This window comes from Halichondria panicea, chromosome 10 (assembly GCF_963675165.1).
Source record: "Halichondria panicea chromosome 10, odHalPani1.1, whole genome shotgun sequence".
Taxonomy (NCBI): Eukaryota; Metazoa; Porifera; class Demospongiae; order Suberitida; family Halichondriidae; genus Halichondria; species Halichondria panicea.
In genome coordinates, this window is record NC_087386.1 from 225707 (window position 1) to 247709 (window position 22003).

General features: G+C 45.8%; 6 protein-coding genes across 11 annotated transcripts; 2 read left to right on the top strand and 4 right to left on the bottom strand.

Moving 5' to 3' along the window:
• Positions 1 to 19: 19 nt before the first annotated feature.
• Positions 20 to 7647, bottom strand: LOC135343399 (gamma-aminobutyric acid type B receptor subunit 1-like). 3 transcript variants are annotated; one of them, XM_064540402.1, is made up of 19 exons: positions 7490 to 7647; positions 6809 to 6981; positions 5908 to 6045; positions 5301 to 5456; positions 5080 to 5250; positions 4750 to 4875; positions 4629 to 4694; positions 4348 to 4458; positions 4208 to 4294; positions 3198 to 3488; positions 2878 to 2938; positions 2641 to 2775; positions 2213 to 2360; positions 1996 to 2155; positions 1754 to 1861; positions 1270 to 1395; positions 892 to 1212; positions 522 to 680; positions 20 to 407 (listed from the first exon to the last, which is right to left on the bottom strand). In XM_064540402.1, exons 2-19 carry the CDS (start codon positions 6977 to 6979, stop codon positions 219 to 221), a joined length of 2724 nt encoding a protein of 907 aa, XP_064396472.1. In that variant the 5' UTR covers positions 6980 to 6981; positions 7490 to 7647; the 3' UTR covers positions 20 to 218. The 3 variants fall into 3 exon arrangements, with proteins under 3 accessions (XP_064396472.1, XP_064396471.1, XP_064396474.1); XM_064540401.1 differs by having other exon boundaries at positions 2213 to 2363; XM_064540404.1 differs by lacking the exons at positions 6809 to 6981; positions 7490 to 7647 and adding an exon at positions 6269 to 6798 and having other exon boundaries at positions 2213 to 2363.
• Positions 7648 to 7737: 90 nt separating this feature from the next.
• LOC135342512 (uncharacterized) lies at positions 7738 to 11947 on the top strand. Its single transcript, XM_064539245.1, has 14 exons — positions 7738 to 7962; positions 8012 to 8083; positions 8160 to 8320; positions 8375 to 8525; positions 8808 to 8856; positions 8911 to 8984; positions 9050 to 9133; positions 9241 to 9437; positions 9516 to 10555; positions 10865 to 11037; positions 11118 to 11257; positions 11313 to 11390; positions 11448 to 11574; positions 11693 to 11947. The coding sequence occupies exons 1-14, from the start codon at positions 7807 to 7809 to the stop codon at positions 11810 to 11812; spliced, it is 2622 nt and encodes an 873-aa protein (XP_064395315.1). The 5' UTR covers positions 7738 to 7806; the 3' UTR covers positions 11813 to 11947.
• On the bottom strand, positions 11930 to 13304 carry LOC135342521 (uncharacterized). 3 transcript variants are annotated; one of them, XM_064539256.1, is made up of 8 exons: positions 13168 to 13304; positions 13021 to 13117; positions 12841 to 12960; positions 12691 to 12737; positions 12564 to 12621; positions 12461 to 12511; positions 12170 to 12409; positions 11930 to 12109 (listed from the first exon to the last, which is right to left on the bottom strand). In XM_064539256.1, the coding sequence occupies exons 1-8, from the start codon at positions 13218 to 13220 to the stop codon at positions 12017 to 12019; spliced, it is 759 nt and encodes a 252-aa protein (XP_064395326.1). In that variant the 5' UTR covers positions 13221 to 13304; the 3' UTR covers positions 11930 to 12016. The 3 variants fall into 3 exon arrangements, with proteins under 3 accessions (XP_064395326.1, XP_064395327.1, XP_064395328.1); XM_064539258.1 differs by lacking the exon at positions 11930 to 12109 and having other exon boundaries at positions 12324 to 12409; positions 12566 to 12621; XM_064539257.1 differs by lacking the exon at positions 11930 to 12109 and having other exon boundaries at positions 12266 to 12511; positions 12566 to 12621.
• Positions 13290 to 14851, bottom strand: LOC135342520 (growth hormone-inducible transmembrane protein-like). The gene is made up of 7 exons (XM_064539255.1): positions 14577 to 14851; positions 14418 to 14529; positions 14220 to 14361; positions 13999 to 14152; positions 13803 to 13949; positions 13573 to 13729; positions 13290 to 13525 (listed from the first exon to the last, which is right to left on the bottom strand). Exons 1-7 carry the CDS (start codon positions 14752 to 14754, stop codon positions 13441 to 13443), a joined length of 975 nt encoding a protein of 324 aa, XP_064395325.1. The 5' UTR covers positions 14755 to 14851; the 3' UTR covers positions 13290 to 13440.
• A 30-nt stretch (positions 14852 to 14881) lies between these two features.
• Positions 14882 to 20653, top strand: LOC135342514 (dynein regulatory complex protein 11-like). Of its 2 annotated transcripts, XM_064539247.1 has the most exons (26): positions 14882 to 14954; positions 15005 to 15098; positions 15162 to 15307; positions 15364 to 15454; positions 15639 to 15758; positions 15813 to 15863; positions 16013 to 16068; positions 16120 to 16204; positions 16305 to 16439; positions 16808 to 16855; positions 16927 to 17024; positions 17092 to 17173; positions 17239 to 17259; positions 17311 to 17412; positions 17459 to 17534; positions 17594 to 17669; positions 17732 to 17804; positions 18053 to 18121; positions 18176 to 18324; positions 18384 to 18481; positions 18712 to 18911; positions 18984 to 19067; positions 19119 to 19218; positions 19273 to 19496; positions 19625 to 19714; positions 20413 to 20653. In XM_064539247.1, exons 1-26 carry the CDS (start codon positions 14887 to 14889, stop codon positions 20533 to 20535), a joined length of 2559 nt encoding a protein of 852 aa, XP_064395317.1. In that variant the 5' UTR covers positions 14882 to 14886; the 3' UTR covers positions 20536 to 20653. The 2 variants fall into 2 exon arrangements, with proteins under 2 accessions (XP_064395317.1, XP_064395316.1); XM_064539246.1 differs by having other exon boundaries at positions 18984 to 19218.
• On the bottom strand, positions 20612 to 21908 carry LOC135342523 (uncharacterized). The gene is made up of 4 exons (XM_064539259.1): positions 21752 to 21908; positions 21488 to 21578; positions 21248 to 21316; positions 20612 to 21186 (listed from the first exon to the last, which is right to left on the bottom strand). Exons 2-4 carry the CDS (start codon positions 21558 to 21560, stop codon positions 20714 to 20716), a joined length of 615 nt encoding a protein of 204 aa, XP_064395329.1. The 5' UTR covers positions 21561 to 21578; positions 21752 to 21908; the 3' UTR covers positions 20612 to 20713.
• Between the last annotated feature and the right edge of the window lie 95 nt (positions 21909 to 22003).

A 22003-nucleotide genomic window follows, 5' to 3' on the forward strand; every position in this document is an offset into this window, starting at 1 on the left:
CCGCAGAGCTAGATAAGCCTCCTAATAAACAAGCATTATTTAATTAATTGTAGACAAAAAAGTATAAGTAATATATACACACACAGATGAAGTAATTGTTCTAAATACAATAATGTCACACGTGATCGATGGAAAAGGATAACTTCAGAGCAGAGGTAACTAGAGGGATGTGTGTAAGGACTGCTGTATATGCTATAATAATAGTCCAATCAATGAGTTCAAAGTGAGGTCCCAGGAGTGGGCGGGGCCTCAGAGGGCGTGGCTGTATTCGGACGATTTTCATCAATTTCACTGGTGAAGGTTTCTGTTTCATCCCCTGTCACCAACACCCCACTGTCATTGTCAGAGCCATTACGCGGCTTTGTGGCCACACTCAGTGTCTGGAGGTCCCTCAGCTCCATCTCACGCTGCATATAGGAGGGGGGGGGTTAAACACATGATTGACAAAAAGTACTCACATTATTATAATTATACAGTGTCCCAAGCTCCCAAACAACACACACACACACAGCTGCACCTACCTCTTCATTCTTAGAGCGCAGGTCAGCTACTTCCATCTCAGTAGTCTTGATGCCAGTGATGTCCACAGCAGTGCCCAGCTGCAGTCCCGAGGACTCGGCAATCTCCTCCTTCATATTCTCCTGTATCATAGTGTCCTTGCCCTTAGCCATGTACACGAACTGCACGAGGGAAGACAACACAAGTTAGCATGAGGAGAGACACAGGAACACAACGTCAGTTGCCAGGGTTTTTTGCACAAGTGAGTGAAATGTGGGTTTTACACAATCAGAGGCGAGCATGAAATTTACTTGCTGCAAGAGCCAGCCAAACCCGCACTAAAAGACACCCTGGTGGCTCTATGGTAGAGAGCAAGGTCATGCACATACTGACCTTGGGCACATGAATGATGAGCAGGCAGGACAGAGTGGAGGCTACTATCATGAACACTGACAGAGCATATGCTGGGTCAGCAAAGTGGTACACTGACAGCACCAGGCTGAGCGGAGCCCCGATACCAATCAAGATGACCACAATATACATGGCAATGCTGACAAAGCGTGAGTCATTGATCTTGAAGTACTTGACATTCCTACTCTCGTAAGCCAAGAACAACCCAAACACAACCAACAGTCCCTTGTACACGTACAGAGCTCCAATGAGGTAACCAAACTGTGAACTGTCACACTGCTCGTGCACAAATTGCTCTCCGGCCTGTAATGAAGAGGTGAAAGGTCAACTTGTTACTATACATGTCATGGGCGCACGTACCTCATTTGTTGTGTTGAGGCCGCGTTTGAGCCTGAATTCCTCCACTCCCGTCCAGAAAGAGAGATAGGCGACATCGATGAGTAGGAATATCCCAATAATGAGGAAGAATCGCCACATTTGTAGATCCTGTACAGGGTCAAGGTACAACAGTCAATATGGCTACTAGTACACGGTGGGGGGGGGGGGCAACAGTCAATATAGCTACTAGTACACGGTAGGGGGGGGGGGGGGCAACAGTCAATATAGCTACTAGTACACGGTAGGGGGGGGGCAACAGTACTAGTACACGGTAGGGGGGGGGCAACAGTCAATATAGCTACTAGTACACGGTAGGGGGGGGGGGCAACAGTCAATATAGCTACTAGTACACGGTAGGGGGGGGGGGGGGGCAACAGTCAATATAGCTACTAGTACAGGGTAGGAGGGTACATGGTTGTATGGCTACAGGCACTGATGTACTCGTTATATACAGCATATTCGTTACCTCTTTCTTGAGACTCTGGTTCGTGTAGACACGATAGACTTGAGAAGTCTTGGCAAGGAGAGCACCAAAGGAGAGAGTGAAGCCCAGAGTGAAGAACCACAGCCGCAGCTACAAGGGGACACACAACTAGTACACTGACACTTTGAGTTAATAATAGTTAAACTGATCCTCAAACATATCTTCCCTATAAACCTAGTGCTATTTCTTGTCTTGTCTGTATGCTTTTGTAAGGTACTGCTTACGTTACAGAAGACTGTGTATCGATGGTTGATGTACTCCATAGCAGAGGTCCTGATATCAGGGGTTTGTGTGTCAATACCCAGCATGATGGCCGTAATGAGCATGAGAATACAACCGAGGATAATGACCATGTTAACGAGAGGGGCGGAGTCTCTAATTAGCCTGCAGGGGAGTACAGTGTGTACATGCATACTAGATCAAAGCTAATACAACACTTACGGCATTCGAAACGTGGCAAGATTAAAGATGAGTAGGGCTATAGCAATGATTAGAGATATGCCGATGATGACATCACACACGTAGATGAGAGCTGGGTCGATGTACTTGTCCACGGGCGTCACTCTGTCAGCCGGGGCTTTCCCACCGGCTGCTGTGGGGGAGTGGCTAGCATGATACACAGTAGCACTATAATTATTGAGATATCGTATAGCGGGTATATTTCGACGGTATAAAGTTTTGCGAAATAACTGTTAGAAAGGTTTTCGCAGAATTACTTTTGGCACATACATGCATGAAATATTAAATTTGTGGGTTTTTTTTATAAATGATCACGGTACATGCTTAATCAGCGAAGACCACGAAGATTTATACCCTCGAAATATACCCGCTATACGGTAAGTAGAGCACAGAGTCAGTGGAGCTCTTACTGTTGAATAATGGGTCAATAGTGAAGTTAAAGGATTGGAAGTTGGTGGTCAAGTTGGAGACGTTCTCAAACTCTCCATAAGGGGAGTGGATACCAAGCAGCACCAGATCCAGTTCATCTGTCGTATTGTTCTCTCCTGTACAACAACAAAGAGTCATGTGATCATGCACGGCAGTCATGTGATCATGTACGGCAATCATGTGATCGATGCACAGCAGTCATGTGACTAACAACTCACTCAGTTGAAAGACGGCGTTTGTGGATATTCGTGTGCCCATCGTGTCAAATATCACACGACCCTGAAATAACAGAAATGCAGCATAAACAGCGAGTCTTTGTTGGGCTTTCATAACGTTGTCATAACGTTGCCATAGTTTACTCAATTTCAAAATGTCATAATTATACCATTGCCATTGGATATTCCTTTATAAAGCACTTATTTGTTGCTTTACCCATGACTAGCTAAAAGTTGGCATTTCCCATAATTATAGCTGGCAAACTTGTCAACCTTATATAATTACTACCAGGACCAAAATAGACTTTTAGTAGACAACTCACAGATACTCCAATGAAGTCAGTGTCTGCCATGTACTTGGTGATGAGCTGAGGAATGATGGCAGTACGGTTGTCAAAGTACTTGAAATCATCCAGTGAGATATCAGAGTGATTCTCCTTGAGTTCCTTGTCAGCTTGCTCCAGTGCAAAGGCCAGTGTGTAGACAGCGTCCCAGGTGTACGTGAAGTAACGATGAGGTACCGAGTTGCCCATGCTCAGATCTCTAGTCTGATCATTAGTCAGAAACTCCTCCAAGTAACAATCGTACTTGGCTTTAAACTGGTTGAAGGTGATCTGTGTGTGTGTGTGTGTGTGTGTGTGTGTGTGTGTGTGTGTGTGTGTGTGTGTGTGTGTGGGGGGGGGGGAGTAGCAGTGTGTGTGTGTGTGGGGGGGGGGTAGCAGTGTGTGTGTGTGTGTGGGGGTGTGTGTGTTAGGAGTGTGCGTGGGGGGGGGTGTTAGCAGTGTGTGTGTGGGGGGGGGTGTTAGGAGTGTGTGTGTGTGAGGGTGTTAGGAGTGTGCGTGGGGGGGGGTGTTAGCAGTGTGTGTGTGTGGGTGTTAGCAATGTGTGTGTGTGTGTGTGTGTGTGTGTGTGTGTGTGTGTGTGTGTGTGTGTGTGTGTGTGTGTGTGTGTGTGTGTGTGTGTGTGTGTGTGTGTGTGTGTGTGTGTGTGTGTGTGTGTGTGTGTGTGTGTGTGTGTGTGTGTGTGTGTGTGTGTGTGTGTGTGTGTGTGTGTGTGTGTGTGTGTGTGTGTGTGTGTGTGTGTGTGTGTGTGTGTGTGTGTGTGTGTGTGTGTGTGTGTGTGTGTGTGTGTGTGTGTGTGTGTGTGTGTGTGTGTGTGTGTGTGTGTGTGTGTGTGTGTGTGTGTGTGTGTGTGTGTGTGTGTGTGTGTGTGTGTGTGTGTGTGTGTGTGTGTGTGTGTGTGTGTGTGTGTGTGTGTGTGTGTGTGTGTGTGTGTGTGTGTGTGTGTGTGTGTGTGTGTGTGTGTGTGTGTGTGTGTGTGTGTGTGTGCTCACACTATTGCCAGTGTCAGTGGGAGTCTCTTTATCAGTGGGCAGGTTATAAGAGTCAAACAGTAACGAGTTCCTGACGGCCTGTTTCAACTGCAGGGGGGGTAATATACTAACAAAGGACCCCCCACATAGCTATGACTCACTTCAGCCATAGTACAGTTGGTAGTTCCATTGAGATCCATCCACCAGTCACTGTCATACCAAGCAATGTACATCCAGAGGTTATTAGTCTCATGTAGACCCATCTTGAAGGCCTACAGAGATGCCATGTTATTTTGGTATGTGGACATTTTTGTATTTTTCGTATTGTAGAGCATCGACTACAAATTATTCTACCGCAATAGGTTCACCATCACTATCCTGAGATACTTAAAATACATTGAACAGTTCATACGACAATGTACGGTGATACATAAGGGCTTACCTTGCACAAGGTCTGGACAGCTTGGTTCTCGTAATAGTAGCCAATGATGATGCGGATGTCCTCGGCCTGCACAGTGGGTGTGTGTTACATGGCTACTAGCACACTAAGAGGCAACACGCACCTTGATCTGACCCAGGGGTATGTCAGGGTTGTCTGTGAAGCTTCTCAGAATGAGCTCATTTCGATCAGAATTTTTCAGCACATTAGTAATATAATCGTCATACTGTTTGTGGAAGTTGTCTGCACTCTGTATAACAAGAGAACACTCGCAATGAAATAGCAGCTTATAATTATACCAGTAGACAACAATAAGCTACTCACTAGTAGAAGTTATTCCTGCAACCATTCATGTCATATAATCAATGAAATACGATACCTTATGCTTAGTCAGATAAAGCAGTTCCCTAAAATTTGTTTTAAACCCTCCAACACGCACACATGGTTAACTCACAGAGGTGAAGATGGCTTCTGTCTCATGGAGAGTGGCTACCTTGGTCCACCCGTATTTATTCATGACAGCAATGCGAGCACTGTTAGCTTGAGTCTCAGATGGAAGAGTGCGGAAGAACTTGGGGAACATCTGATTGTCAGACAAGGCCGGAGATGACGCTCCATAAGATAACTGGAGATATATTATAATAGGAACAGGCACACAGTAGCTGATAGTGTTACCATGGGTATCTCGTAGAAGCGTCCAGCTAGTGCAGCCAATGGCTCAGTGGCCAGAGAGCACCCCCCTCCAAAGAACATGATCTTGGTCACATTCTTAGCCTGGTCTTGAAGCACGATGGAGTTAATGAGTTGCCATGTTGCCTCAGAGGGGTCACACTGAGGGGTGGTGGTGAGTGTACAAGTACTTAGATGGCTAAACACCATATTACTAGAATGTTTTGCGAGCATCAAACATTTGCGAACTTGTGAACTTTGCGATGGTTGATCAATTCGCAACAATTAAATCCGCACAACCTACTAGTAAATACACACGATCCTTGCCAGAACGCAATAGTTAGATCGCAAAGGGTCAAATTTTCTGCTGATTTGGCTCATTCGCAAAGGTTTTTCACTCGCAAAATATTCTAGTAATACGAAACTACGCTGTACTGTATACATCATTACATAAGACTGAAGCCACAGTTTTGTTACCATACGTGTCATGTACAGTGGAATGTACACAACAAAAGGATTCATTACACAGGAACTGACATCAAAGGCACCACAAGAGCTAACCCTGACCACTGGAAGCTAACCTCTACCATCACAACAAGTCAGTGTTGCTCACCTTCGTGTTAACAAACTCGAGCACTAACTTGTACTCTGGCAAGATGCTGCAGTTGGCGTTGATCTCATCAATGGCAGCAAAGGCAGCTGGGACTATAGTCTCTGACCGAAACTCATTGTTCTTAGCTGGCACAAAACCCTGAATGTGTGTGGGGGGGGTCATGACACAATCCTACACTGAGCTAAGGCAAGGTACACGATTATAATTACCGAATGTGGGTGCACTAGGAATGTACACAAGAGGAATGTACACAAGTTGCAACAACACATGCGATAGTATTACAGATAATGATACCATGATAGTCATTTATATTACATGTACATGTACAATGGCTACACCATTGCTACTGTTACTGGTGTACCTGAATGCTACACCATTGCTGCTGTCACTGGTGTACCTGAATGCTACACCATTGCTGCTGTCACTGGTGTACCTGAATGCTACACCATTGCTGCTGTCACTGGTGTACCTGAATGCTACACCATTGCTGCTGTCACTGGTGTACCTGAATGCTACACCATTGCTGCTGTCACTGGTGTACCTGAATGCTACACCATTGCTGCTGTCACTGGTGTACCTGAATGCTACACCATTGCTGCTGTCACTGGTGTACCTGAATGCTACACCATTGCTGCTGTCACTGGTGTACCTGAATGCTACACCATTGCTACTGTGACTGGTGTACCTGAATGCTACACCATTGCTGCTGTCACTGGTGTACCTGAATGCTACACCATTGCTGCTGTCACTGGTGTACCTGAATGCTACACCATTGCTGCTGTCACTGGTGTACCTGAATGCTACACCATTGCTACTGTCACTGGTGTACCTGAATGCTACACCATTGCTACTGTTACTGGTGTACCTGAATGCTACACCATTGCTGCTGTTACTGGTGTACCTGAATGTAGAGTGTCTTGGTCTTGCTGGGGCACAGTGAGGGGCACATGCTGGCATCACAGGCAGGAGCATAGGCAGTACAGTTCACATTCTCAGAGCTAATGCCAGCCACTCCAGTCAATACAGTGACCAGTAGTAGTAAGGATACGATGGGGACACCACCACTCTGCATGGCTATATGGGGGAGGGAGGGGGTGTAAGGATACGATGGGGACACCACCACTCTGCATGGCTATATGGGGAGGGAGGCTGGTAACACACACACACACACATGTATTAATGGGTTAGGGTGTGTGTGTTTGTTGGCACTGCTGTGTGTGCACTAACGGGACCATTACACACACGCAGGTGGCACAAACAACTCTACACGATCACATTACACGATCACATTACACCGTGCTAGCTCAACAATGAAAGTACACATTCCAAAAAGATACTCCCAAAAGTTCCTAGAATAACACTAAAACTTGTCTTACACACAATATGCACGGTACGGGATGGTGTGATGTGGTGTGGGCACCAGCCATTGTGTATGTCCCCATGTTTAATACAATAGTAGATACCACCAATTACCACTTATTATCAATCACCAGAGCTAGAGTATCACATCTCTCTAGCTCTAGCTCTGGCTATCTGCTAATAACCACCCGCAACGGCTGGATCTACTGCCTTCATAACTCACCTAAGTACTTGTTGAATGCGGTGCTGTGTAGTTAACAGAAGTCTAGCGTTGTCTTTTATGCGGCCAAACACAAGCTTCTTAATCTTGGTGTACGGTGTGTGATCAATCACTGTTACGTGAGTTCATAATTATGTTGTCGTCTTATGAGAAAGTAAAATAAGAAATTCACTTAATTAGATAATTATTATTTCTGATTCTGCTGATTCAGCAAAACGTATATTAGATTGACGATCTTTTGTTTTAGGGGCGTGGCTAGCTGAGTCTGGTTTGCTGAGAGCTAGCTAGCTAGAGAAAGAGACCAGAGAAAGACAGTGAAGATGCCTATTGTGAAGATTCCTTTGAAGCACAAGTTTGGGATTGTGTCTCTGTCTCGAGCTGAGGGTTTGTTGATCAAGAAGAGGCAGGCAGACAGTAGAGAAACACAGAAATCCTCCCCTGGCCCTCTAGAGATAACCCTGGAGTTTGTCTCCAAGGTGATGCATGAGCTAGCTATACACACTCTGTCATGACACTCCCCTGCAGTATAATAAGACCAGGGAAAACATGAGAGGCTCCTTGGACACTCTTGTCCAGTCATCTCTTCTCCATGCAAAGGTACACCAATACATCCACTACCCGGGCCCCTTGTGTAATGATCACTACCTCTGCTGCCTGCACACACTGACTGCAGTACAAGGCTGGTGTGGGTAGAGCTGAGTCAGGTGATGTATCATATGCATGGCTGGAGCTCTCTCTGCTGTGTCAGTGTTATGGACAATACCAGCAAGATGCTCTGTTACTGTTGGCCCTCTCTCTCAGCCACGCCCCCCTCTCTGAGGCACACATTGAGAGGTACTCCCCCTCACACACACTCCACACACACCTCACACACCCTCCCCCCTCCAGCCTCCTCTATATTGCGGGGCTCTGCTTTCAATGGCTGAAGAGCAAGGAGCTCTCTGAGACTGTTCTGAGAACAGGAGAGCTGCTGCTGCTCAAGATAGTCTACCTCACCACACTACGACTGCACTACCATCATCTCACTCGTGCATTAGCTGTGCGTACTCTAGTGTAGTGTGGTCTGTAGTGCTAGAAGTGTATACCTGATGCAAACTAATGATGCGAGCGCCTATCATATCGCATAAATTTGCATTGCACAAAATTATTGGCCTTTATTCGAGGCCTGTACGATCCTCATTGAAATCGTGGCGTTTAATCCAGGGAATAGGATCAATCGCATAACGTTTTCGTACCTTAAAATTGGTCAAAACGAATATTTTATGCTTGCATATGATTATTTCTAGCACTATATGGTAATATCCAGCTGTTCTCTCCCCAGGATGCAACCAGAGTGGAGGATATAGGACAGCTCAAGGATGACCTGGAAGGTACTGGTATACATGGAGTCAGTGTGAGGTCACTGATATACTCACTCCCTGCAGGGTTTGAAGTGAGGGAGAAAATGTACAGAAACTTCCCAGAAGCTCTACTGCAATGGAAACTATCTCTTGAAATTGTGAGTATAATTATACATGTAATTATACATGTCCAGAAGATTCATTTATAGCCATCCCCTCCCAGGGCTTGCTTATCTGTGAGAGTTATGGTGGCAACACTGCCCCCGAGAGTCGAGTGTCACCTCACACAGCCTGCAGTAACAACCAGGTACGTCTTAATTCAGCTTGTGGTAAAATATCATAGCACCTACATGTATGTTCAGATCGTTAACTTCAATGATATATCAACAAGCATTATGCATTTCCCCTCCTCAGAGAGCTACCTCTGTCCAGTCATCACCCCACCCATCTCCCGGGTTGCAGTCATCGCCCCACCCTCCCACCGGGCTGGCTCCCATCCTCTGGCACACTCTCGATGTATGGCAGTGCATCAACACTGGCAATGAGGCGCTGGGAGAGGCTCTAGCAGACCTACTGGGCTGCTCCACAAACTTTGACCCTCACAGTAGTTTGTAAGTGTGTTAGCATTATACAGTATACACGGTAATTAAACTTGAAAGCTTGATTGTTATTGTGTGTCTTTGCTGCAGGTTGGAAGGAGCCCTGGCCATGTCACTGCTGTGTGTGGCGTCTCAACTAAACCTTGCTAGTATTAAACTACTACAATCATTGGCAGCTGGTTCATCTCGCCCAAGCACTCAGCAAAAAGCCCCATCATTATCAGACAAGTCCACCACTCCTCCCGAGAGCCCCAGGAGAGAAACACGATTCATTCTTCCAGAAGATATGACGTCACAGTCAAGGCGGCCTCGCAAACCAAGCACTCTCAATGTTCTAGGAGCACAGCCTGAGTTTGATGCAGCATTATTAGGCTCTGCTGTGACACTCCTCACACAGTTCACCGTGGCAGTAGATGAGGAAGATGAGAGCTCCTACCATTCATCACCAGTAGCCAGTACAGTGGGTACACAAAGTCTGATAGAGAGTGTCGTGATCCCGTCCCCCCCTCCCAGCACACACACTAGTCACACTAACAGTGCTCTACTGGATAGTACAACTACTGATCTATCTCTTGGACTCAGCAAATCCAATCCTTTACTACACTCTGAGAACAAGAGCCTCTATAAGCTGATCACTGTGAGTGGACACAGCAATGCTGATGAAAGAATCAATCTTCTGGATACAATTGAAAGTGTTGACAGTCAATCTGACATGGAATCTCAAAAGAAAGTTGTCCTACAATCTCCTACCAACACATGTACCACATTTGAACCAATCGAGGATTGCCACACCCTCCAACAGCAATCCCCTGCATCATATTACGCTCATAGCCACGCCCCCCTCAGTGACGGAGTTGCAGTACTTGGCAGTCAAGTGGCACCCAGCACAGTATATCGTAGGAGTGTTTTCTCCACTCCTGATCAACATCTTGGCAGCTTGGAGGATAACACGGTGTCCCCAGGACTACAGTCTTGGTCCACAGAGGTATCCCTGCTCTACACACTGGGTATGGCTGATTGTGTGCTGTATGGACGCAGCTCTTTGATACAGCGATGTGCTCTACTAGGAGATGAGGACGAGGGCGGTCTAGTGGGACTGGCTCAGTATTCTAACAATGGGTCTTCAACAGGTACGCTTATGTAGTACATGTAGCATTTTGAAAGTACTAGAGTTGGCTCTGTAACTAGAGTTCTGATGGTCCAAATTCAACGATTTTCTGATTTTCTGAAAGCTTAGAAGGAGTGCGTTCAGATGGTATGCTCAAATCCCAAAGTTGGAACGAGTTATAATTTCCTATTTTCAGAAAAAGACCATAGATTATAGCCCGTGGTATGTTTTGTTAAAAACCAGCTACTAAAAATAGACTTTCATTGGCGAACTGGAGTATAATTTAAACTCTGATAGTGTATATGAAGTACTTTTCTCCCCCCTTGTACAGATATGAGTTGGACTGTGCGTCATGCAGCTGTGCTGGGCCTGTCTCGTGTGGTCCGAGTGTGTGGGCATGTAGCCGTGCAGGATGGCTTCAGTCATGTGGCCAGGGGGGCACTCACGGAGGCACACGCACACGAGAAGGAACCAAAAGTATTGGAGGCTTTCAAACTGGCTCAGGTGGGTAGTTACCGCATAACTGCGAATATTATATTTGGTGAATGAACCATTTATTTGCATTTTTTGATTTGCCGTCTCAGGCGTGTCCAGACCTCGACAAAGCTCTCCTGTCATTGGACAAGGTTTCATTCTCATCACCTTTACTGGCTCACATTGCTAATGGCCTCAGTCGTCATTTCCTGCCTCCAATTTCCACTACACTACCTCCTGTCAAGTCAAAGTAAACTGTACACCTCTTACCAACTGGTCTGTAATGCATGATATTTGCTTTGCAGGCACAAGAGAGTTGCAACAGCTCCAGCTAGAACAGAGGGAAAGGATTTGACTGCTTCACTGAGTAAAGTACAGCCTAAGTAAGGCCCAACTGTGTCTTGTATTGTGTTAGCATGTTGTGTGTGTGCGTGTGGTAGGGTGTCTACTAGGACAGGGGTACCACATGTGGCCAGCTTCAATAGTCGTCGGATGGGAGCCCTCAATGCTATAGCAGAAGAGCACTGGAAGAGGCAAATGAAGGAACAGGAGAAACAGGAAGAGCAGGTACACGTGTGTGTGTGCGTGTGCGTGTGTGTGGATCGACAAGGCCTTGATTACATACTTTTTAAGTGTTGTACATGTCATACTACAATACACCATCTAATATTATTTTGTTTGGTAGGAGAGAGTTGCGGCAGAGGAGGTACTAAAGAAAGAGTATGAAGAAAAGATGAGAAAGAAAGAGGAGAAGTTAGCCAGGAATAAGAGACCCCACACTCATCAGTGCTCTCACCCACTCTAGCTTATTATGTCACATGACTGTCAGTATACTTATTGTATGCAAAGCTGCCGTGTGTTTTATCACCATGGATACTAATGAACTCTTTATATTATAATAATTATGTTTATTGAATATCACTTATCACATTGTCAACAAGTTACTGATCAGTAAGAGCAATTTCGGATGAATCAAAACTTAAGACATGAAATAATAAGTCTCTGCATGCTAGCTGTCACAATCTAAGGAAGTGTTCCTTGTCTTGAGTTTCTGACGTCCTTTTTGTGATCTACTCTTTGACTTTGAAGCATTCTCAAGTACCTGTGTATTGGTGACAGAGGTAGAATGTGATTCACCATCTCATGCACGGGGGGGGGGTACCTTTGAGAGGTGTGTCTGTGTGGATACATCCACTGCAGTCTGTGTGCATGCCTCAGATGTGTGGAGTGTGCCTACACCCACGCTGCACCTAACAACAGGAGTTACACACCGAGGTGGTGATGGTGTAGGGGAATGATTGGACCGTGGTAAGCTTGTACTGCTGGGCTCTGGTGTCTCTATGACTGACTGTGTTGAATGTGTTTGTGTGTGCGATGGCCTTGATGATGGAGCTCTGACTGACTGCACACACAGGGAGGAGAGTTAGAGCATTAACAACACAAACCACCATACCTGGGTACGACGTGATGAACTCTTTTCTCTACCCCCAGGTGAGCAGTAGCTCTGTAACAAAGAGGTCAACACTATTCAACATATCAATCAATCCTGGCCTCACACTTGATAGTAGTAGCCTTGCTGCTGTGGTCAAGAGTACATCACTCTCCATCTTAGCACTGTGATAATGAGGTTGAATCAACACACACACACACTCACACACCCACGCACGCACACAGTGACCTTACCTATGTCTTTGTTGCTGTCCCGCTGATCTACTTCTCTCTCTGCGTCTCTGCATGTGCAAGCTACAATATAACACGACACAGTAACAGTGTACACCCCACCCACCACATCTCTATATAACACGACACAGTAACAGTGTATACCCCACCCACCATATCTCTGAGCATGCCTGGATGAATGACTCCAGCCTCCACCAGCTGGCGTCTCACTAGCGGCTGCTGGTAATAGTGTTTGAGGTGGCGATCTTGGAGACTGTTGTAATGAAAGGTCCCCTGAGACAATAGTGGTATAGACAGGTTAGAGCTGGGGGGGGGGGGGGGTACAGTACTTACTGCTGTTCCCTTGGTCGAGCTGAAGTTGCCCATGAGGTTAGTAGGAGATGAGCTATCAAATCCTTCCTCTCTCCTCTGCACATCAATGTAGTGACGCCTGTACACATCATAAGTCTGTCATATGAGCCTAAGTATACGCTGGCTTACAATTTCTTGGAGACAGCTCTGATGGCTGAGTCTGGAATGTCTTGTGTGTCCATGTCAAAGTTAAACTGTAAATCAGTTCAAAGGGTCTGCTATGTAGCCATGGAGATTTAGTTATAATTCCATTTAGAGAACACTGTAACGACCATTACCAGGATCCAATGGTGTGACAGTTCAATTCTAGACTGGGGGGCTACGTTTTTTCACATTAACAAACAATTTTTTTGTAGAAGTTCAATGAATATAAACAGTTTGTGGATTGGTTTATGTGTGCAGTCACTTTCTCTTGTTCCCAGAGCCGGCTAGCAATGATAGGATCCTGATGAAGATGTTCACTGTGTCCAGATAGATACCCATAGACCTACAAGGATTAGGGATAAAGAGATGTGTACAACGAGAGATGCTTACATGTTGACTGGGTCATAGTGGTTGTCTCTCTCTGCATGAGCAATGATCTTCTGTGTATCATACAGTAAGAAGCCTCCAAACAATACTAGTCCTCCGTACATGTACACAGCATGCAGCCCAGAGAACAAGGCACCTCCAGGACTGGCAAACATCCCTCCTGCAATAGTGGTAATATACACAGTAATGTGCCTACCAATAGAGGCTACAAGTGTGCACAGTAATGTGCCTACCAATAGAGGCTACAAGGACAACTCCTAGTCCCAGAGAGAGGGGGCCACTCATGGTGAGATAGCGTTCACTGGGAGCACAGGCTGCTGTTAGAGTGAGACCACCCACCACACCTGCTGTGTAGAGAGCAGCACGAACCACCAGAGGTCCTGCAAACACACACACACAATTAGTCTAAGCTTTAACATTTAAACAGACCTGCCATCATGATGAGTGGAGCCATAGTCACACCCATGACTGATGCAAACACACTAAAGGCTCCGATCTTGAGAGGCAGTGTTTCAGGAGTGTATGGAGTAGAGTAGCATATCATGGATGAGCCAATGGTCCCCACAAAGAACATAACCAGTGACTGCAAAGGAGGAAGGATTGCATGAAGACAGTACCTACGATATACTACAAATGTACAGAGCCCTCACCACAATAGGTCTCCCTGCCATGAACTTCATTAGACCACTAGACTTAGTAGCAGCGTACGCAGCCAGGGAGGTCACTCCTAGACCCCCCGCAAAGAATGCATACGTCTTGTTAACCCTCTGTCGTACCTCAGCAGGCCAGAACCTGTGTCACAGAGAGTGGTGTGACAGATACACAGCAGTAGACAGTAGCTAGCTTACCCTGCTCTGTCAATGGCTCCAGCTTCACTGGATAAACCCAGACCATAGAAACACAGACTACCAATACCAAACAAACACCCTCCACCAAGAACAGCACGACCAATACGATCACCTGTGGACTCAATAGTTAGTTACTACCACACACTCTATTAAGGTTACCTGACAGGCCTGCTCTAGGTACTGCCTCTACAGGGATGGCTTTGATGGTGGTTCTAGCCTCAGAGGTGAACAGTCTCCATAGTGTACGGCCTTGTCCAGGCCTTGAAGCAGCTCTCCCGCCAGCCACCACCACACCCCCGCTATATAGAGCGCGTCTGCAAACTAGACGGCTAATCATTCTGTAAGAAAGTCTGTAGCACTGTATATATATATATCTCTAGCTCTTTGTCTCTAAACTTGTCTGATGCAACTTTGCTTGATTCCAATTGAAGCACACGTTGAACTTTGACCCTCATTTATTGCTATTACCATGGTTACACACACACACACACACACACACGTGTCCACACTAGATGCACAGTGCAGGATGTCTAGCAGGTAAGTTCTTTAGTCTCTAATAAACTAACACACTACCTCTTCCCCTACAGCTACTACAATCGTCAGTGGCACTCTGCTCAAGAAGTGCTGACATCATTGGTTGATATCGAGGTACCAAAAGAGCCTCCGAAAAAACCAGAAAAAGTAGGTACCCAATTTTATAATAATTATGAAAAAGCCATTATCCAATTGCTTTATTCGTTATAGGACAAGTTCAATGCATTCCAGAAGTATGCCACGATGTACATCAAGTACATTCTCTCGTTTCGTAAGCTAGAGGAGTGCTATGATCAGATGGTCCACCCTCAGAAGAGGAGGCATGTCAGGCATATACTAGATGGCACTATAGGACGGTAAGTCCCTCCCCCTAGTGTCTGCATCATGTACACCACACCCACTGACTGCATAGGATACTGGAGATGAAGAATGAGATGGTGAATCTTGAACTGCTGGAATTCCACTACTTTGATGACATCCTAACAGACATGAAGCTAACTCCAGTGAGTTGCATGGGCTAATGACTGCAGTACTCCGTATTACTAGAACATTTAGCAAGTATTATATAGCCATTTAAACCGACTTGGCGGTTTTTTAATTTGGCAATCTTTGATAAAAATTAATTAGCCAAAATCGCCAAATTTTCCAGTTGTACAGTATTATTATACGCTGTGTTATACCCACTAGAGTGATGTGGAGATACCCATACCACACTACTTCATCTCTGAGAACTCCAAAACTCTCAAGGAAAGGGACAAAATGCTCGGCACCATTCTAGCCCAGATGGGACCCCAAGACTCCTCTGAGGTGGGTGTGGTCTAGCATGGTATGTCAATACTTGTACTGTGTGCTTTGTGATAGCCCAAGGATGAGTCTACCATGACCTCAGAGGAAGCTGTACGACTGATACAGGTGTGCTGTATGTGTGTGTGTGGGTGTGTGTGTGTAGGTGTGGGTGTACGTGTGTGTGTGTGTGTGTGGGTGTGGGTGTGGGTGTACGTGTGTGTGTGTGTGTGTGTAGGTGTGGGTGTGTATCTATGGATAATTATTGTACACTGTAGATTCATGAGAGAGCTCGTCAAGGTCGCCTGAGGGCAAAGTTCATGAAGGAGATTAGGTAACTATAGACTATATAACCTAGTCGTGTGATTGTGACTGTGTGCTGCAGACTACAGGAGGAGAGAGAGAGGCAGGCCCAGTTGAGGGGACCACCAAAGATAGACCCTGGTGTAGCAGCCACTAGACTACAGAAGGTAAGGCCTTGCACTGTAATACAGCACATGTACTGACTGTGTGTGTGTGTGTGTGTGTGTGTGTGTGTGTGTGTGTGTGTGTGTGTGTGTGTGTGTGTAGATGTGGAAGGGTTATGCACAACGCAAGAAGGTGGCACAGATGAGGAAGGATGAGCTGGTGTTCATTGGAATGGTCCCTAACTCACAGCCAGTGTCTCAGAAGAACTCAGCCATCAATCTAGCCAAGAAAACAGAGGTAGGCTGTGATGGTGCAGTTTATTGCTGAGTCAGAATTGGCTCTGTAACTAGAGTTCTGATGGCCCAAATTCAACAATTTTATGATTTTCTGAAAGCTTAGAAGGAGTCCGTTCAGGTGGTATGCTCAAATCCCAAATTTAAGACGGGCCATATTTCCTATTTTCGGAAAAATACCGTGGGCCCATGGTACTTTGTCAAAAAACAGGCAAAAACAGACTTTTGATTTTAACATATCACTTGAAAGGCCTCTCTCTAAGCTTTCAGAAAATCAGAAAATTAACTTTATTGGACCAACAGAACTGAAGTTATGGCCGTTCAACGATGCATGCTTACAACTGTTCACTGCTCCATCATCTATCTATATAGGAGAAACGTCGTCTGACTCAGGAGCAGTACGAGAAGGAATATCAAGAGGTGTGTGTGACTCTACAATGTGTGCGTGACTCCACAGTGTGTGTTCACTCCCACCCTCCCTGTGTGTGTAGGCCCTGGTGAGCATCAAGGATAAGCTGGGTGAGACTGAGGGTCCAGACATGAAGGAGCAGATGCAGGACCAGATAAGACAGTGGTTCATTGAAACAAGGTGAGTGCATAATGCCAATCAATGATCGCTTTCGTTGAAGAACTATACATTACCCCCCCCCCACTAGAGATGCTACTGGCAAGTTCCCTGACTTCCCTAGTGTGGATGATGGTGGCTCTGTGGCCATCTTCAAGAAGAGAGAGGAACTGGTACGTGTACCTGTAGTACATACAGTAGCATTCCCCTCACTGTGTCCATCACTCTTTCTGTGCAGAGTGTTGATGCTGAAGAGAAGGTAGGTGGCCTGTGGTGTGGTGTGTGCTCTATGTGTGTGTGTGTGCTTCAGGGCGGTAAGGGAAAGAAAGGCAAAAAAGGGAAAAAGAAAGGAAAGGACAAAAAGGAGAAGAAAGGAAAAAAAAAAGGAAAGAAAGGGAAAGGCAAAGGCGATGTAAGACGTCACTGTACTTGTACTTGTATGATTTATATTGTTTTAGGAGGAGGACGAAGGTATTAAAATGGCTCCCTCCAACTTCGTGCCCACTATAGTGGAGCAGAACATCCACTACGCCAGTACGTTGTCCCTGTGTGTGTGCTATAGGTACCCACTGCCCCGCCCCCTCCCCTACTAGGTACATGGCAGGGCAGGGATGAAACTGGCAACCCAACACAGAAACATGATGTGGAGCTCATCAAAGATGTTAAACGGTGAGGCTGTAATAGCCAATGTTCATGTGCGCTACTCCCTCTGTGTGTGTGTGTGTGTGCAGTGTTGAGGTGGAGGAGGAGATCAGAGTGACTGTAGACCAGCTCATGAGAGAAGAGCTCAAGAACCTTAAACTAGTAAGACCCCCCTCAATGATTGATAATTATCTCCCTACCCCCTCAATACCCCCCTCAATGATTGATAATTATCTCCCTACCCCCTCAATACCCCCCTCAATGATTGATATCTCCCTACCCCCTCAATACCCCCCTAATTTATGATTGATATCTCCCTACCCCCCTCAATACCCCCTCAATGATTGATATCTCCCTACCCCCCTCAATACCCCCGTCAATGATTGATATCTCCCTACCCCCCTCAATAGGCTATTGAGAAAGACAAGGGAAAGAAAGGCAAGGGAAAGAAGAAAGGAAAGAAGAAAGGAAAGAAAGGAGTGAGTGTGATAACCTTTAGAAGGTGATGATATACATGTACTTCTCCTCTACAGAAGAAGGGCAAGAAAGGAAAGAAAGGAAAGAAAGAGAAAGACCTCACTCCAGACAGGACTATTGAGTCTCTATATGAGGAGCTGGCTAGGGAGGGTATCATTGTGAGATGCCCTAAAGTGAGGCTCTCTGAGTTCATGGGAGATTACAGGTACTGTACATGTGTGTATGTGTGATTATGTGATCCACTGGTTACCCCACCCCCTCCAGTTATCTAGGCAGCTCACTGCGTCAGATGGGCCTAGAGCCGATGCCATCACTGGCAGACATACGCAGAGTGGTTACCGAGCATTGCATCCTACCACTAGGTAAGCTACACACACTGCTAGCTAGTACATACCTTCTTAGGAGCTACTTAATTATTGCTAAGTTCCTGAAGGCTTCGGCTATGTAGGTCTTTGTTTGTTTGCTACATCCACTCAGTTTTGGATACATGGGTCCTGTGTGTGCATTCAAGAGTAGACAAAAATAAACAAAACTTGAGACATAACTTCAGAAAAAAAAGAAGCAATACAGTGATACAGTGGCATCATTGCAGGGTCTCAAGCTGTCCATGAGAAGGCCCCCCACATCAAGTCAGTCATGATTGCTGGTCCCAGAGGTGTGGGCAAGAAGATGCTAGTACACAGCATATGCACTGAGGCTGGCGCACACATGTTTGACCTGACCCCGGGTAACATTGCTCTCAAATACCCTGGCAAGGCTGGCCTTAATATGCTGCTACACATGGTCTTCAAGGTAAGCTCTATAGTGACTGTACACTGTACTCCACCTCTGTGTGCGTGTGTGTGTATGTGCGTGTGTGTGTAGGTGGCTAAAGCATGGCAGCCATCAGTCGTGTACATTGGAGACTGTGAAAGAACTTGGATGAAGAAAGTACCTAAAACAGACAAGGTACACACACAACATAACGTCTGTACTGTGTTCTCATTACAACTGTTGCAGGCTGATCCTAAGCGTGTTAAGAAAGCACTGCCCAAGATCATCAAAACCATGAAGGCTGAGGACAGGGTTATGGTCATTGGGGTCACCAAATTTCCCTTTGGTGAGCTATATAGCTAATATGTGCATGTATGTACTACCACCTGTGCTTGTGTAGATGCTGAGGTGAAGGGATTGTGTGGTATCTATCATCGTGTTCTTCTAGTCCCGCGACCAGACTATGCATCAAGAGTTATACTCTGGAAGCAGTTTATTGTGCGAGAGACGTCCCTCATAACTGAGCTGGACTTCAGCTCCCTAGCCAAGGTGACGGATGGCTACACACCTGGTCATATCCGCACTGCAGTCGCCACTGTGCTCACTGAGAGGAGAATACAACAGGTGAGTGGGATATGGTGTGTACATGTACGTGTGTGTGTGTGTACCCCTTATGTATCAGCCTATGTACGATGTGGTGATCCTTTCACTGGGTAGTACAGATATTGACATTGTCCCCTCCCCTCACCCAGCTTCGCAAGAGACCACTCTCAGCTGTGGAGTTTGTAGCCCCTCTCTCCAAGATAGACCCCATCTATAAGGAGGAGGAGGAAGCCTACAAGGTACGCCCGCCCACCTACATGTACCTTATTACATAGTGTACAAGGTACGCCCGCCCACCTACATGTACCTTATTACATAGCCTACAAGGTACGCCCACCCACCTACCTTATTACATAGTGTACATGGTACGCCCGCCCACCTACCTTATTACATAGCCTACAAGGTACGCCCGCCCACCTACCTTATTACATAGCCTACAAGGTACGCCCACCCACCTACCTTATTACATAGTGTACATGGTACGCCCGCCCACCTACCTTATTACATAGCCTACAAGGTACGCCCGCCCACCTACCTTATTACATAGCCTACAAGGTACGCCCGCCCACCTACCTTATTACATAGCCTACAAGGTACGCCCACCCACCTACCTTATTTATCTTAGTGGGGTATGTTACTGGTTGCGTCTAGTGGGGCCCACTGTGCAGCTGCTAATTGCTCCTAGTATGGTACTAAGTTGTGTCTTATGAAGCTTCTGTCTTGAGTTGTTGTCATACAATAAATTAGTGGTCACGCTGCGTGTGGGATCCTGGCACTAACTTGGCACCATTCTCACAGGCCATCTGATCAATTATAGAATGAGCATGACTGACTTCGTTTTACAGGTCTGGCTTCCTATAATTATAAGCATGCAGTTATAATTATTGTTGTTGATATGGAGTACAGCTCAAGTGTTACCTTCCCTCCCCATGCACAGGTTTGGTGGGCAAAGACTCCACTGGGTAAGAAGAGAGCCAAGGCAGCGAAAGGAGACGATGATGATGGAGGCGGCAAGAAAGGAAAGAAAGGAAAGGGGAAAAAAGGAAAAAAGAAGAAATAAAAACAATAATTATTATACTTCAGCCATAAACACATAACATTGTTTTATCCCAAGCATTCTTTACGATTACAACCGATTGTGGAAATTGAAAAAGCATTTTTAACATTCTTACATACAACCATTAACATAGCAACTGTTAAGTAATTGAGTGCAATGACAGCTATGTGTGTGTGTGTGCCTAAAAGTCTTGGAATTCCTGTTGTCTTCGTTTGCATGAACATGTGCATTGTAGGTCACACCTATACCAGCAGTCATACACAGTTACCACTAGAGCAATCAGCCAATAGAGTGCCATGAAGAATGAGATGAGTCCAGTGCTCACAAGCATACTGATCATGATGAGGTCATCACAGGAACGTCTGTCCATGTTCCATATCGGATACACTAGAGCAGAGTAAACTATACTCCACACACTCCATCCACTCACACACACAGTGCTTATCAGAAACCACGCCAGAGCTAACACACCACAGCTCAGCTTCTTGATAGCACAGAGGAGCAGAGAGGCACTTACATCACAGGCTATGAGAGCAACTCCAGTGATAATCAGCTGCAGTTGTACTGGGTATTGCAGTCCAGGCTGAAACTGTAGAGCCAATGTGCAGTTGACAAAGGGGATGATTGAGTCCGCCGGGTTGTACCCAAACACTCCTGCACAATGTTATATAATAATAGCACTGACTCATACTAAACTCTGCATATATTATCTTACCAATAATGACTGCAGTGATCCCGAGCAGTAAGGGCAGTAGGTGGATGAGGATGATGAACACACGGATTACTGTCAGTGTGGGAATGTGTAGGTGTGTGCAATGAGTTAAGTCTACTGTGTATTGTTTGAGCATATTCATGGTGTGCTGGCGATGCTAAGGGATGGATTTGAGTAAACTAATACTATTATGTATGGAAGTTAAGTTAATGGAGCGCTGCACACATAAGAAAGTAACTGTACCTTTGTAGTCCTCAAATATTGCCTCAGAATAGAGAATAAACTTCTTGTTGATAGTTTTCCTTCCTCCAGCCATTTCAGACCAACAGACACTCTGCACAAGCAAGCAAGAAAGAGTGAGAGTGAGGCCAGCTACACACACTGTACAGCAGTACTATACTGGGTCATCTACACATTTACACTGTGACATGCTAATCCTTGTGTGACTGACAGTTTCAAGTTATGCAAAACAATAATTATGCTAATATACAGTAATAGTGGACTCACACAAAAGTCTCACACAACTGGTCAAGAGAAGTCCATGCAAGAAATCTGCTACTAATAATAATCTGTCACCTACACAACTTCTGCAGTTCACATGCAACTAACCAACTGACTGCATTATTATTAATAGATGATGACAGGATATCATAGCATTCCTGTTACCAAACTTGGCATGTATTGAAAACAGGGAAGCAATATCATCTATATTGCTGGCAGCTGGGGTCAGCCAGATAAAGGGAATTACGTAGCTAGGCT